We start from the raw sequence: 16,287 nt of genomic DNA, 5'->3' as shown, positions 1-16,287 counted from the left end.
GTAAAACTTAATCCGTAACAGGATGAGGCCTCTCTATTAGGCCACCCTAAGAGGGTGCAAGCTTTGTAGTTCTACAGAATAAGCTAGAATGGTAGACACAGCAAGGGGATTGTGCAGGGAGGAATGGTGCAGCCATGTGATGGTAGCAGACATTGAAATTGGGCTCTGCTAGTGCTACGCAGATTTCACTGTATGCATGCACACAGACAAATGGCTGACTCTATGATCTCCCATTTTTAAAAATATGACATCCAGCTATTACCTAGATCTATCTCTACATCTTTAAGTGAAATGCACAGGTTCCTCAGTTCATGGGAAACAAAAGGCGAAGAAAATGAAAACTTTTTTATTAACAAAATGAGATAGTTTAAGGATGGGCTCTCAATCAAAAAAAAAAAAAAGGTAAAGGGAAGCCAAATGAAGTAGCTTTACCTAGTAGTTGGAGGGGACGTACTCGCAGAGGCTAAACATCTTTAGGTGGTATAAAATCCTCTTCCTCCAGTGCAGGACCCTGCTATTGAATTATATTCAGTATTTATCATCACACAAACAGCAAAAGGTAGCAGTGTTGGGCATGACTTCAGTATCAGCCAGCGTTCCTCTCTCCCCTTGCTTTGTTTATCAGCTAGCCCGATAAAGGTTCTGGAGATCTCAGAACCTACACTATTATTTTGACAGTTTGATTGGCCCAAACTTTCATAATTTTTCTTACGGCCAACACCCCCCCATCCCACTTTTTAAAAATGTATGAACAGGTAGCACATGTAGTGTTACTCTAACCCCTGGAAAACATTTTAGGTGCGTGCGAGCCACTTTGTGCTCCGCTCCTGAACACAAGAACACCATATTAGGGCTGCTTTATTTGAAAGAAACATTTTGCCAGGTGGTATTAGATGGTGTAGGTAACTGCTAAAGAGATACATATCCAAAACTCTACTGGGCACCTACAACAGATGGCAACATTTCTCTGGCTCAGAGCCCTGCCCTGTTTCACAGCATGTGTGTTAAAAACGGGGATTTTGCTTGAAATTAAGGTTGCAATCCTATGCAACTTTTATTGCACAGTAACTCCCAGTGAACTCACTCCGCATATAAAATCAGGAAAGAGAATACACCTTTGTTTCAATCACAGCATAACCCTATGGGTGCTAAGTCCCACTTGTTCAATCGGGCTTTCTCAAATGCGTGCATCAGGTTGCAGCCTTAAAAGCTTCCAGGTAGTTGTCAACCCTTATACAAATTAATCTAGTTCATCCCAGTTCAAAACTTGATTTTCACCATGGATTGCTGCTTCTAATCCTAAACTCAGAGTAATGCAAGAAAATATATATGAACCAATATAAAAAAGGGGGAAAGGATCTGAGATGTTTTAATTAAAGTAGGAACAGCTACACAAAATACCCTTCAAGGGTATTTACCAATTTCCCATTTTTAGATTAGCTTAATCATGCTCCATCAGCTCCCCAAAACTAACCTCCGTATATCAGTCTCCATATATCCATATATCCCCATATTTGATTGTTCCACAGACTTTGCTTCAGATTTGTCTATGGGATAAACTTATGCAATAAACACCCATTCAGACTGTGTGCTAGCAATATCCTGTTATTTTAGGAGTGTACATTACTTCTGTGTAGGAGGAATAAATCCCATTTCCATTCTAGGTCAAAGGAAGTTGAGCATGTGATTTTAATCTGGATTGTACCTCTGTCAAATTAGTTGTGGAAGGAAAATGTAATGGCTGTCCTGCTGCTGAACACTCTACAACAACTGCTGCAGCCCAACCTTTACGCAGAATTAAATTCAATCGGGCTTTGTCTCAATTAAATACATCTAACATTGCAGTATTAAAGGGTAAAGTTTAGCTATCACTTTGAAAGAAAATAATTGAATATCCTGGTGTTCAGCTCTGTGCCAAGATTGGCCAAAGACAGGAAAAAAAGCCTTCTCAAGATGGCACTACCACAAACATGTTACACAATCCACTGATGTCCTACGGTGCCACTCCGGTTTGTTTTGTGCCTGGTTTATGTCCATTGGATCAGGGACCTGTCAGACATTTTGTTGTCCTTGCACCACCTCAAAGTTACTTTGTTGTTGTCACTAGTCCTTAGAAATGGCAACTTCGTAACAGCAACTATCACTCCTTGCCGGCAACGGCCACATGAGACAGAAGAAGCAGATACATCAACAACAGGACAAGCGCTCTCCTCTCCATCTGAAGTGTTCCCAGATTCCCTCATCTCCAGTGGTAACATTCAACACAACTAGCAAGGACTAAGCCACCACAGAAGTTGGGCTCCTGCGGTATTAATTCCTCCGAGGGTGAAAAAGATGTAGTTTACACAGCTTTAAGAGGAGTTAGATGAAATCAAAGAGGTTAAATCAATGGCTACCACAATTATGCTCAGGGACAACAGACAATAGCTATTCTGGGCAAGGGGTGGCTGTTAATAACCTTACCTGCTTGTGGCATTCCAAGAGGCATCTGGTGGGTCAGACAGATGTTGGACTAGACACATCTTTGGTTGGACCCACTGGAGGAACATTTATGCTCCTCTATGCATGACTGGGGCCTCCAATCACTATCAGCTTACTGAAGGGTTGTTGGACCTCCGGCCCTTGGGCCAAATGCAGCTTGCCTGGGGTCTCCCTCTGAGGTGCCCCAGATGCTCACGCCCCCTTTCTCCAAGCATCAACTGCCTGGGGGCTTCCCAGCTTCTGCACATTTTCCCCCCACTCTAAAAGGTTGAAATGCCTCTCTTAAGGCTTGGTGATTGGCAACAAGAGCTTTAAACTAAAATATGCTGGTATTTTGGCCCCAATCCCTTGCTTTCTGCCCCCCCCCCGAATGTGCCTTCTGCCCCCTTCTTTGAAAATGCAGTCAGTCCTTGGGCTGAAATTGTGAATAATTATGAACTATTGGGAAGTATAAAAATGTAATAAATAAAGTTTTGACAGTCGCCTTACTACCATGTCTCAGGCAAAGTTATGATTAACGTTGTCTGCACTTCACATTTGGGGGGGAAATCCCCCAAATTTCTGCCCCCCCCCAAAAAGTAACAGATCAGTATGCAAAATTATGCACATTAAGTGCAAAAAAGGGTGTTAATTTCTCTCAGAGAGCCACTAGGAAAAAAATACCATGCAAGCTGACAAGTGAAGCCCATTCAAAGCTGCATTAACTTGTTCACAAGCTGCTTTGGGGCCCTTCCGCTGGATAGAAGCAAAACAACGCAGAACAACGCCCCCCCTTCCATTAAAAACCTCATAATGGGATTTTGGAATACAGAAGGTGAGGAAGTTTATGGATTAAACATTGGTGGGCCGAGAAACAATTTTCTTCCAGAAACAAAACCAACAATTTCAAAAATTAATTGCTCTTTCCATATTTCGGGAACCTCAGCAACACAGATCAAATAATTTTACATTCTAACTTTTAGACAAATGTCCTATTTCAAGTGTGTTCAAGGAGACAACATACATTTTTCTATTTTAATTTACTGACAATATTTTAAACCAGAAACCTATGAAAGTGAAACACAGCAACACAAAAGGAAATAAATTTGTGTAAAAAAACACCCACACACATTTGAGCAAAAACATCTCACCATCTCACCCCCTATAGGCAATGTCACTTTCATGGACTCTCCACAAAGAAGATGCCCATTTTGTGTGGGAAGAAGTTGGGATCCTCTTAACAGCAACACCTGTGGCTAAGACAATTAAGCGACTAGAGGGAAGTCGTCTTTCACGTGCAAATATCAGGCAATGAAGTCCAGAGGTCTATTGAATCCACCTTTCCTGTTCATGTACTGCCTGCAACGACAGAAAGCAAACATTAGCAACAAACTACACTGAGGACCCCCACCCCAGATATTCTCAATATCTTTCTCAAGTTTCTCTAGGCATTGCTCATATTTGCAGCCATCGGAGTTAGAAAATTGCTTTCATTCTAGAAAAGTTGAAGCCAATAAGACTGTGGAGTGGGAGGGGAAGTGAATGGAGTATCCTAGAAAGGGGCCTGGCTGGAACCCTGACCAAGAGCACTCCACGCTGCAACAGTTGGTTGCATGTCACACTTGTAAGAATAGAAACATACAGATCTAACATCCCAACTAACAGGAACTCAGATTGTGGCAGACTAATTGGCATTACACAAGTTAATCCTGAAAGAGTGGGAACCACCAGAGGTTGACCTGGATAATTTTCTGCTCTCCCACATTATTAAATTTTGGTTGTTTTATTGGTATTTGGGGGACTCCACTCCCCCTCAAGGCAGCTCACCATAAGGTTTGGGAATCCCTGGCATACACGGATTTCTAGAGCAAGTGAAGTCATACGTATTTAGTGTGAATCACTTCACAAAGGGGAATCTGTTCTTTTGTTTCAACAACAAAAGGAATATGAAGGAACACAGAGTTTTCTTTGCAAATATTTTTATGGATCGAGTAATGCCGGGTGAAGTGCTCTCTTCAACACGGGGGTGGGATCACAGAGCTCCCGTTCTCAGGACCAATCTGTCCAAGTGGAAGTAATGCCAACCTGTATTTCCTCTTCTGCGAGACATTTATAGCATAGGCATTTACAGAGCCATCCACTTTCTTGCCCTGCAAGAGAACGAGAAACCCAAAGTCATCTTCAGGTTACAAGAGATACAGAGACACCAGGCCTCAGCAGCTTGGATCTGAAGTTACTCCTCTATTCATGTAAGGGAGCGGGAAATTTCCACCAATTCCCTCCTCCATCTGCATCCCCTACAAGTTGATGTCAAGGGTGCACAGGAGAGCTGAAGAAGTGGAAGGTGGGAAAGGCCATTCACAGAAGGGAAGTGAGGATACAGGCCAACAAGCCTTGGAGGAAAGGCAGGATGTAAGTGTAACTAAATTGGCCATCCTCAAGAGAGCCAGTCACAGTTTGCTTCTCATGTCTAGCAGTGTCCCTCCTCTCTGATTTTTACACTTCTGCTTTTGGCTGTCTATGGAAAGATCTCATCACAATAATTCCATGAGAAGCTAGATCAACAGTTTCCAAGCTACCTATCTTCTGGGAACTCCTCCCACACCAATGTGCTGTCAAAGAATCCCTGTGTGTCAAATATAGAACCCCTTTGCATTGTAGGAGATTCTAGCAGGAGCAGGCAAAACACAGATTGGGATCTACTGGTAGATCTTTGGGTGACTGGTGAGGATCTGTGTTTTGCAATTGCATAACAACAGCAACAGAATGACTCTCCCACACCCCCAACCCATTGCAGAAATGTTGTGGGAGAGAATGTCTGGGACACGGTCTGCCACTTACGGTCTTCTCACTGAGGTCTCAGAGAGCGCAGTTCTAAAGTCATCAGTCTAGTTGGGCTGGTGTACAAGGCAATATCAGGGCCTTGTCCTGGAATGGTTTGGTTAATCTTGCTAGAAACTTCCTTCTCTCTGACTTGAACCTACAGTATGGTTTGTATCATCTGCATGCCACAGGGATGGCATTATCATACAAGCATAAGTTAACTTGTGAATTCAAGATGCAGCAATTACCACTACCTTGTATTTGTTCACAAGGTCTTTAAAACTTTGAATCTTTGTGTCTTCAAATCACAGAGAACATGAAAAGACTCTTATGTATCATTTATAACACACTTCTTGAATCAATGACAGGTGACACACAAAGCTTAAAGACAATCTGGGAAACTGATCTGCGATGCCAAATAGACAATGACAGTTGGACCAAACTACCTTTTAAGACTATCTCTGCTAATTTGAAAGAGTTGACAATTAAGACAATTTTCAACTGGCACTTCACTCCAGCCAGACTTCATCAGATGACCCTTCCCTGTTGTCACTTTGCTGGAAGGGATGTGGGAATGTTGGGACGCTGATCCATATGTGGCAGGAATGTCTCCAGATTCAACACTTCTGGTCCAAATTATTTGGGGTGATTTCAGATATTGTTACTCTTAGCACTGTTGTCTCTAATGGATGTAAGAGGCAATTTGCCACACTGTGAGGTAATTCTGTTTTCGTTGCTAGCAGCACACCTAGAAATAGTACAATATTGGAAAACTGGTGCTGATTGCACGACGCAGGGGTGGTTCACCAATATCTGGAAAACTGCACTTTCAGAGAGGCTGACCCACCATAGCAGAGTTCTGAGAGGGGCGGTTTCCCTTCATGGCCTTTACCAACAAAGGATTGTGGCTGATAAGCCTCCGTTATCCCAAACGTCATTCTGGAGGGATCTAATTAAATGAACGGTGCTGTAAGAACATTCTACTGTTCATATAATTTAAATAAGAATGGAAACAGTTTGTTTTTTTATAATTTTTGTTTGAATAGTTGATTGTTATTGTATTTGTTGACTATAAGCTCGTTGTACAATGCATAATAATTGAATAAAATTAGAGTAATTCATTAAGGTGAAATTTAACATCTATTGCCCGTAACACCTAAATGGAAATACCACATTTCAGGAGAATGTACCTCTAATTACCATCAGATGCTTTCCCCCTTTCTTTTGCAGCTTCAAGCAGATAAAGACATGGTAGAATCCAAAGCCAACTAGCCACTAACTTGTTCCAGAGGAGACATGATTATCTAAGTGGACAATTCTGCCACCCAGCTATTTGCATGTACATGCTTGCATAGAATGGGACAGCTAGTTAGCAACAGAGTTCATACACAATGCCTCGTGGCTGAGCTGTGGCACCCACAAGTGCCATTCTAAATATTCAACCTCAGCATGGGTTGTTGTATCATGCAAACCCAGCTAGTGAGGGTTATGCAAAGGTTAAACAAGCCGTGGCCTGTTCTAGGTTTATGTGAGTGCTGTTTAACCCTTCACTAACCAGGTTTGCATGACAAAACGACCCACACTAGAGGGCTGATTAATCAGGATGGTGGGAGCTGAGACTCACCGTGGCTTAAACAGCCCCAGTATCATGCAAACAGCCCCAATATTTCCAGCGTGACTGTACCAGTAAAAACCTCATTTCAACTATAGTTCGCAGATATGTAACTGAAATTCTTCTGCACTGTGTATACTCTACATTAAAAAAAGATCTGTGCATATGTAAGCTAAGTTTTGTAGCCTGTACCAAGTTACAGAACAGGACAGCAATCTGTCAGGGATGCTTTAAGGTAGACTCCTGAATTGAGCAGGGGGTTGGACTCAATGGCCTTATAGGCCCCTTCCAACTCTACTATTCTGTCAAAGAAATGCTGGTTAACTTCTTCGTTTGCACAATTCATTCTCCCTCCCCTCCTTTTTTCTACTTTCAACAGTTTGTTCTTGCTACTCATGGAGATACACGGGGCATGGTACCCCACTGCCCTCCAGGCATGTGGAATCTCATTCAGCCCCCTTTCTAGCTTCTCAGCAGGTCTTGTTCAAACACATCCAAGCATCTTTTTGCAACAACAATGGCTAGAAATGTGTTGTTGTTGTTATATATAAAATCAGAGACCCAGGAAAGTTGAACTCTACCCCCACTAACCACACTGTGTCAGTTTTCTGTGCCCTACAGAATTGTGGCACCCCACGGCCCTGCTTTTGCATTGCTGGCACAGCAGTAGACCACTTGCTGCTACTGGTTTAAGGCAGGGCTGGGGGGAGCCCCTTTCAGCTTGAGGGCCAAATTCCATTTTGGAGAAGCTCTTGGTGAGCAGGCCAAAGCAAAAAGGCTAAAAGACGAGCCTGTTTGAATTTAAAGCTCTTCCTGCCAGTAATTAAAGCCTTAAGAGAAGCATTTCAACCTTGTACGATGGGGGGGGGTTGAAAAGTGGGGACACATACTGCACGAAAGCTGGGGATCCACAGAACTAGTGGTGGTTGGGGGAAGGGCTGGGACTGTGGGAAGGGGGCACGGAAGCCATGGGAACCCTGGAAAGCTGGATGGGGCCCGCTGAAGGTCCAGATTTGGCCCCTGGGCCTGAGGTTTCACACCCTGGGATTACAGGCTGCAAAAGAGACCACTTGCCTTTGTTGTGTCAAAGGATGCAAATCCCATCATTTTCATCATTTCAATTTCTTCTTCTGTCTTGCCCTCCAAATCTTCTTCTGCAAAAAGAAACCAAGACACAACAGGAAGATAAGAAGAAAAGGAGGCAAGTAAAAGAACCTTACTGCACTTTCCAATGGAGGGAGAAGTAGAATCAAGAATTGCACTGAACCGTCATAAAGCAGCATTTCTTTTTCACTTTCTAAGACCAGACATTGACCTAATTTGCACATAATGACAACCCAGAGTACAGGCTGACTATGGGTGGAGTTGAAAGTGGATAGGGAGACATTTCTCCCTCTCTCATCATACTAGAACCCAATGGGATCATCCCATGAAGCTGATTCGTGAGGGATTTTGGACAGATGAAAGGAAGGACTTCCTCACACAGCGCAGAGTTAAAGCATGGAATTCGCTACCACAAGATGTAGCGATGGCCACCAATTTGGGTAGCTTTAAAGAAAGGATTAAACAAATTCATGGAGAAGAAGGCTAATAATCATGATGGATATCTTCATGATGCCTTCTCCAGTAGCAGAGGCAGTATGCCTACGTTCCCCAGTTGCTGGGGAACATGGGTAGGAGCGTGTTGTTGCACTCATGTCCTGCTTGTGTGTTTTCTGTGGGCAACTGGCTGTCCACTGGGTGACCAGAATGCTGGACTAGATAATAATAATATATTTATTTCTTACCCACCTTTCCCTCTGGATTGAGGTGAGGTACAACACAAATACAAAACGCCATAAAATACATATAATTGATTAAAAACATATAAAACTAATACATTATTAAAAGGCAGCAAATTATTAAAAGGCATCTTAAAATTCAATGGGGTAGGCCTGCCGGAAGAAATCCGTCTTTGTAGCTTTTTTAAATTCAGAAAGATGATCAAGCTGGCGGATCTCTCCCAGCGGGCCATTCCGCAGTCTGGGAACAGCAGCAGAGAAGGTCCTCGGGGTAACGGTTGTCAGCCTAGTTTTTGCTGACTGGAGTAAATTCTTCCCAGAGGACCTGAGTGTGCGGGGCAGATTGTATGGGAGAAGGCGATCCCACAGGTAGCCTGGACCCAAACCATGTAGGGCTTTAAAGGTAATAACCAACACTTTGTACTTAGCCCGGAAACTAATTGGCAGCCAGTGTAGATGGACCTTATGTTCTTATGAGGATGGATTAAACAGTAGTGCAGGGTTCGCGCAAAACAACACCCTATGATTCAACACCCCATGATTCAATGACAAGCTATACTCAACCCATACTCTAGGTTGCCATTTCATACAAAGCAGGCCTATAAATCAGAAGATGTGGAATTTTCAGACATCTGAAATAGAAAGCTTTTAAAAAAGTGTTTAAAAGTTTAATTTGTACAAACTACAAGCAATGGGTTCAATAGAGGTCCTCAGTTCCTAGACCATTACAATCTCCTACTGTTATGGCATTTTCCTTCTGGATGCAAAAAGTTTTATAAACCATACTAATCCATTATCAAATGTACCTAAGTCCTGTGTTATCCCTGAAGAACTGAAAAAGAGCTACTTTTCCATTCCACTTTATGAAGTGTTCTATATCTAACAATCCAGCTACACGGCTAATCTGGAAATATAGCACCTTATTTTCTGCTTTTCATTGTTCTATGATTAACACAGAAGCTGCTAAGAAAACAATTCCTCTTGAAAGCTTTGGTTAACGGACATGAGCAAAGATTTTCTCTGGTGGTGATGGAATGCTTTCCGCTCACCCAGCATTTACTCTGGCTTTTTTTATGCCACCAAAGAACTCTTTAAACAACTGTCTTTAATTTTTATTTATTTATTTATTGTATTTTTAATCCTACTCCTCAGCCAAAAAGGCTCCTGAAGCAGCTTACAATCAATTAGCAAAGAAGACAGTCCCTGCCCTCAGGCTTACAATCTAAAAAAAGACGCGACACACAAGGAAAAGAAGTTGCAGAGGGAAGAGGGGAAAAGAGAGAGACAGAGAGAAATTAAGCAGACCAGCAAAAGGGCTGATGGGATTGTCCTGGTCTTGAAGGAGGGGAGTCGAACAGGAGCAGGCCCTGATGCTTCCTCTGCCTGCTCCTGTCACAGAATCATAGAATAGTAGAGTTGGAAGGGGCCTATAAGGCCATAGAGTTGGAAGGGGCCTATAAGGCCAACCCTTTGCTCAAGAGCTGCCCCCTTGCTCTTTCTTCTTCCCCACAGGGTCAAGGTGTCAGTTAGCCCTCCAGTGGGGGGAGGTCTAACTGGTCTAACTGGAGCAAGCCCCGATGTTTCTTCTGCCTGCTCCTGTCCCCCTTTATGCTGCTTTTATCGTCTGTTTTGTCTTTTATTGTTAACAGTTTATATTTGTTATTCTTTTATCTTTATTTTGAAGAGACAACCAATCAATAACCCAAAACAAAGACCGACCCTTATTATATAAAAGGACTCCTCAATAAAAGCAACCCCTAAAGGTCCCAATGTGATTCCATCAAAAATGTTGTTGGACGAGTGCTTGGAAAATGCGCTGGGGTGCGGAGTGGGTGGGTGCGGGGAGAGACGTCTTTGAAACAAGTGCACGTTATTGTGCCAGACAAAAGATGATGTGGAAAGCTCCTTAGACTCAAGTCAATACACAAGGGCACGTACGCCCCCGCTGATTCTGCTGTGCAAGTGGTGGGTCCCACCAATTCAGTCGCAAAAGCAGGGGCCCCCAATTAAGCAAGTGAGATTTGGGGCTTCCTAGAGAAAGCCCTGAAATGAGCAGAAGCACTCATTTCTGGAAGAAGGCAGATCGGTGGAGCTCCATTTCGTGACTCGGCCAATTTGCCTCCTTCCAGAAGTAAGTGTTCCCATACATTTCAGGTTGCCTGGAAATCCTAGATTGAGGTTGTGCAAGAGGTGGGGGGTGTAGGAGAACTGGCAAGGGCTTAAGTGCCCCATTGAATACTGTCCACTATCTGCTGTGACTTCACCATCAAATCAGGGTTTTCATTTGTCTCCCTTATCATACCTGCTCCCTGCAAACCTGCTTTTTGTTACATCTTGTCTGATGTAGAGATCTGGAGATCAAAAAAGCTTCCACATTTTTTTGTAAATTTTTGGTCGGCCTAATAAGGGTTTTACACTAATATGGATTTTGACATTATCTGTTGGCTCTCAATAAAAGAGGTAGGTATGCACTACCTATAAAACCAGAAAATTGCCATCTAATATACCTTGCCCCAAAACAGGATCCTTCTCACAGTGCTACTCTCTCCCTAAGTAAATCTGCATAATCCAGACCACAGAGCCGAAGTTAACAAGGTGCATCATGGCAAGGCTTCTTCCACCTTGGGTTGCAACACTGCAACTCCCTTTTATTACCTGTGATCTGGCGCTCTTTGCCTTTGGCATCTTTGTTCTCTTTCTTTTCATCATCCCTCCTTTCTTTCTGTCGGGAAGGAGAAGAGGAACTGGATCTATGCCGCCGTGGAGATCTAGAATGTCAAATCAGAGCAAGTTTTACTTTGATGGTGAAGGACATTAGGAGCTGCACTTATCAGTTTATAAGACACACACAAAAAGAGAAGCACATGCATGTTTTGGGATAATGGGGGTGGGATTAAAAATGAGATGCAAAAACAGTAATAATCACATATTAGGAGTATAGATCAATTTATCCTCACCGAGAATCACAACTATTTAGTTTTTCTTCCTCTTACATAGGGATGTGACAAGTGAGAAAAGGGCCAGACTACTTTATCCATCACATGAGTATCCAGCCCTTAAGCAGGGGGCCTGGGGCCGCATATACTCGGTTATCACGTTCTATTCTCACAATAGCCTTGAGAGCTAGGTTAGACTGCATAATATGCTATTGGCCCAAAGTCATCTCAGTGACCACCACAGCAGAGCAGGGATTTGAACCCAGGTCTTGCTCATGTGAGTTGAACCCTTTATCCCACGACACAGCCATTTAGCATTTATTTACTAATAGTACAGTAGCTCAGTAGCAAAGGTACCAAACAGCTGCTGCTCAGATGAATCACAATCTAGTACACAAATAGGGTTTAGAACAGATCATAGGGACAGGGACGCTATGAAACATTGCCCAGGGATAATGAAGGGAAATTATCTACGAGGAAGATGGGTGTCGTCCTATGGGGAAGGCAAGCCCCTCAGCTTATTTTATTCACAACTCACACCCAGGGGCATGGCTTTCCCCTGCATATTCATCTAGGATTTTATAGCTGCCTAGAAACCATCCATCACTAGCCCTGAACATGTATTTATCTTTATTGTCAAACACCACAACAAAACTATTGCAGGAGGTTGGGGGGAAAGCAGTCAAAAGGGTTAAAACTGCCATAAGGAGGAAGGGACAGAAATAATTTAACTGCCAACACTAGATGCTACTGTCCCATCCTATAGGAAACCATAGCTGGGAGAGGCAAATGACCTTCCCTCCATCTTTTCTTTCAAGTGTAAATAGCTGCCAGGGAAACACAGGAGAGCCTTCATACAACCCTGATCATTTCCTTAGATAAAGCAGTCCACTTGCTTGTGAATTTTTGTAGCTTAGGGGGACGACACATTTTGAATAAAGCTAAACACTCGTAATCCGTCATCTTTTCCTTGCTAATAGCAAGAGCAGTAAGCCTGCTCGGTTCTCACATACACTGCCTTCAACAAGGATGGTACTTACAGAACAGGTTAACCAGAAACTTAGTGCTACTATCTGATGCCACCTCCTCACCTGGATCGTCGCCTATGTGGGGAACGGGAACGACTTCTCCTCCTGTCTCTCTCTCGAGACCTTGACCGCTCCCGCCTCCTTCTCTCCCTCTCACGTGAGGTGGATCTGGAACGACGACGTTCTTGAATTTTTTTAAAAAACAAAACAACCAGGCTTAGTTACAACCCCCTTGCATTTCTGTGAGTATGGATATTCCTCTTGCAGTAACCCACTATAGCCAAAGGGGTTCAAAAATAAACCAATGTGACTTCCAAGCTCAGCTCCCCAGAGTAGTTTACACCAATAAGCTTTCAATTGATTACTAATTAAAGCATAAAACTCGTTAATAATAATATATTGTATCTAGCTACCAATAACTACAATAGTTATAAACCAAATGGAACTCTTGTGTAAAATATTTAAGCCTTCACAGGAAGTTAAAAGGTGAAATAGTGTTTTCCTCCATTTATTACAATTTTGATTCTATGTTTTCATCTTACCCTTCTTCCATGAAACTTAGAGTGGCATACATAGTTGGTCCCAGATAGTGTTTTAGCTATAAAGTTAAGCAATGTACATGCAAGGAAGGAGCAGGGAGGCAGTTTTTTCCAACATTGGAAGTGTATTATTTATTGCATTCTATATCCTTCAACCCTTTTCATCTAAAAAACTCAGAGCAACAAACATTTGAGGCTGGCAACCAGTACTCAGGTTATGGAAGGAAAGGCCACCCCCGGACTCCTTCCAATTTGAGCCAAATCATGCTGACAGCCCTCTTATAACCTTCTAAACACAGTAGCTAATGCCTCTGCATCTCCTATAATTCAACTATCATGGCAGTGGTTAGCTTTAATTCAGGGAGGAGAGAAAGGTCACCTTTATATGATGCTCTAGAAAATGCCATTATGGAAGTGCCAAGGTCCTGCATTTAAATGACTTATAATCTTACTGTGTTTTTATGCTGTATTTTATTATCTTTGAATTGTTGTGAACGGTCCAGAGAGCTTTGGCTATTGGGCAGTATAGAAATTAATTAAATAAATAATAAAAATCTCAAATCAGCTGTGGGGGAAGCCAGCCGAGAGAGAACATGGCCTGGTTCAGACAACACACTAAACTATGCTGCTTAACCGCAAAATGGTTAATGGAATGCCCTTCACCATTTTGTGGTTAAGCAGCACGGTTTAGTGTGTTGTCTGAACCAGGCCCATAAGAGCCCTGCTGGATCAGGTCAAAGGCCCATCTAGTCCAGCCTCCTGTTTTCCATAAGCATGGACTTGGTGGATTCATCTAGCTGCTACAGTTAGTAGCCTCTGGTAGGACTTATCTGCCATGAATCTGTCCAATTCCTTTTAAAACCATCACCTCATCTTGAGCACAAAGAATTCATTCCCTTTATCTGTCCTAAATTTTCAGCCAATCACTTGCATTGGCTAGATGGCGCAAAGCAAGAGTCTTGTTAAAGAAGAGCACCATTTTCCTGGCATAAGCTTTCATGGACCACTTCATCAGGTGTGTCATGCAATGCCTGCAATCCACCAAAGCTTATGCCAGGATAAAGGTGTTTGTCTTAAAGGTACATCAAGACTCTTTGTGATTTTTTGCTGCAATAGACAAAATGCAGGTGCTGCCCTGCTGGAAAGTCTCTCTGCCCACTTCCTCTATTCGCTACCCCCAGTGATGGCTTTAAAAGGGGTTAGATAATTTCCTAGAACTGATGGCGATGTGCTATCTTCAGTATCAGAGGCAGTATGCCTACATTCTCCAGTTGCTGGGGAACATGGGTGCCCTTGTCCTGCTTGTAGGTTCCTGCTCAGCAGCTGGTTGGCCACTGTGTGAACAGGGTGCTGGACTACATGGGCCCTTGGTCTGATCCCGCTTTAGGGCTCCTCTTGTGTTCTCTATTCCAAGGCTGACCCTATGGAAAGGAGGACAGGGCTCCTGTATCTTTAACAGTTGCATTGAAAAGGGAATTTCAGCAGGTGTCACTTGTATATATGGAGAACCTGGTGAAATCCCTCTTCATCACAACAGTTAAAGCTGCAGGTGCCCTGCCCTCTTTTAAAACTGCTCACTCTAGTATAGCTCCTGCAGCTTTAAATGTTGTGATGAAGAGGGAATTTCACCAGGTGCGACATGCATGCAAATGACTCCTGCTGAAATTCCCTTTTCTATGCAACTGTTAAAGATACAGGAGCCCTGTCCTCCTTTCCATAGGGTCACACTACTATTCCACACAGAATGGTGGGGGTCGCAGCAACCCCCGAGGCAGCTGGAGGGCACCCGGTTGGAGAAGTCTGCCCCATGCTGCTCCCCACCCCGAGAGCCAGCGCAGCTCCACGGCCTTCAGCTTGGCCGCCTCCGCTGGGGCCAGAATTTCTGGAAGGGGCGAAGCCAAAGGCCTGGAAGCAGGAAGGGGGCGGCAGGGCTGAGGGAGGATCTGAACACAGGCCCGCCCGCTCGCCGGCCTCCTCAGTGGCTCCAGTGGGGCTGGGAGGGGGGCTCCGTGGGATACTCACCCCTTCGGGGAGGGGACCTAGAGCGGCTCCGGCCCATCTCGTCGCTGCCGCCGCCGCCTCCCGCAGTGCGTCCTGCGTCCGCCCCCCGGAGACTTCCGGCGAGTTCGTCCGTCCCCTCTTGCGCTCCGGCTGGGAACACACCGGCTAGGATTGGGCGGCCCTGATTCTCCGAGGGCCTGCGGCTGACCAATCGCCGGCCGCGGCACGACGAGGGCCCGCCTCCTGCTGGCGGCTCGCTGCTCTCCGCTTGAGAGGCAGGAGGGATCATCGTGGCCGCTGCGCGCCCACCCCGTGACCCTGGGACGCAGCCTTACTCCCCGGTAAACGCCGCTCAGCCCCGTGGGGCTGGCTCTCAGAGAGACGAGCGCAGGGCTGCAGCCGCACTGGGTCCAGGGACCAGCGAGAGTGCAAGCCCCGGCGCCTTTACTCACAAGTAAACCCACGGACTCAAAAAAACCAAGATTATGGCAACCAGCTTGATTGATAACTGGCAAATAGAGGGAGAAAACATGGAGGCAGTGACAGACTTTGTATTTCTGGGCGCAAAGATTACTGCACACGCTGACTGCAGCCAGGAAATCAGAAGACGTTGACTTCTTGGGAGGAGAGCAATGACAAATCTTGATAAAATAGTTAAGAGCAGAGACACCACACTGACAACAAAGGGCCGCATAGTTAAAGCAATGGTAATCCCCGTAGGAACCTATGGCTGCGAGAGCTGGACCATAAGGAAAGCTGAGCGAAGGAAGATAGATGCTTTTGAACTGTGGTGTTGGAGGAAAATCCTGAGAGTGCCTTGAACCGCAAGAAGATCAAACCAGTCCATACTCCAGGAAATCAAGCCAGACTGCTCACTTGAGGGAATGGTATTAAAGGCAAAACTGACGTACTTTGGCCACATAATGAGAAGACAGGATACCCTGGAGAAGAGGCTGATGCTAGGGAAAGTGGAAGGCAAAAGGAAGAGGGGCCGACCAAGGGCAAGATGGATGAAGGATATTCTGGAGGTGACGGACTTGACCTTGGGGGAGCTGGGGGTGGCGACGGCCGACAGAAAGCTCTGGCGTGGTCTGGTCCATGAAGTCA

At 44.4% G+C, this 16,287-nt stretch overlaps 1 protein-coding gene across 1 annotated transcript; it reads right to left on the bottom strand.

The window, feature by feature from the left end:
• Positions 1-3,481: 3,481 nt before the first annotated feature.
• On the bottom strand, positions 3,482-15,290 carry SNRNP27 (small nuclear ribonucleoprotein U4/U6.U5 subunit 27). Its single transcript, XM_063138910.1, has 6 exons — positions 15,202-15,290; positions 12,704-12,824; positions 11,332-11,444; positions 7,970-8,049; positions 4,546-4,610; positions 3,482-3,819 (listed from the first exon to the last, which is right to left on the bottom strand). Exons 1-6 carry the CDS (start codon positions 15,236-15,238, stop codon positions 3,765-3,767), a joined length of 471 nt encoding a protein of 156 aa, XP_062994980.1. The 5' UTR covers positions 15,239-15,290; the 3' UTR covers positions 3,482-3,764.
• Positions 15,291-16,287: the final 997 nt, after the last annotated feature.

This window comes from Elgaria multicarinata, chromosome 12 (genome assembly GCF_023053635.1).
Source record: "Elgaria multicarinata webbii isolate HBS135686 ecotype San Diego chromosome 12, rElgMul1.1.pri, whole genome shotgun sequence".
Taxonomy (NCBI): Eukaryota; Metazoa; Chordata; class Lepidosauria; order Squamata; family Anguidae; genus Elgaria; species Elgaria multicarinata.
The sequence above is the reverse complement of the archived record's forward strand: the minus strand, read 5'-3'. Positions and strand labels throughout refer to the sequence as shown.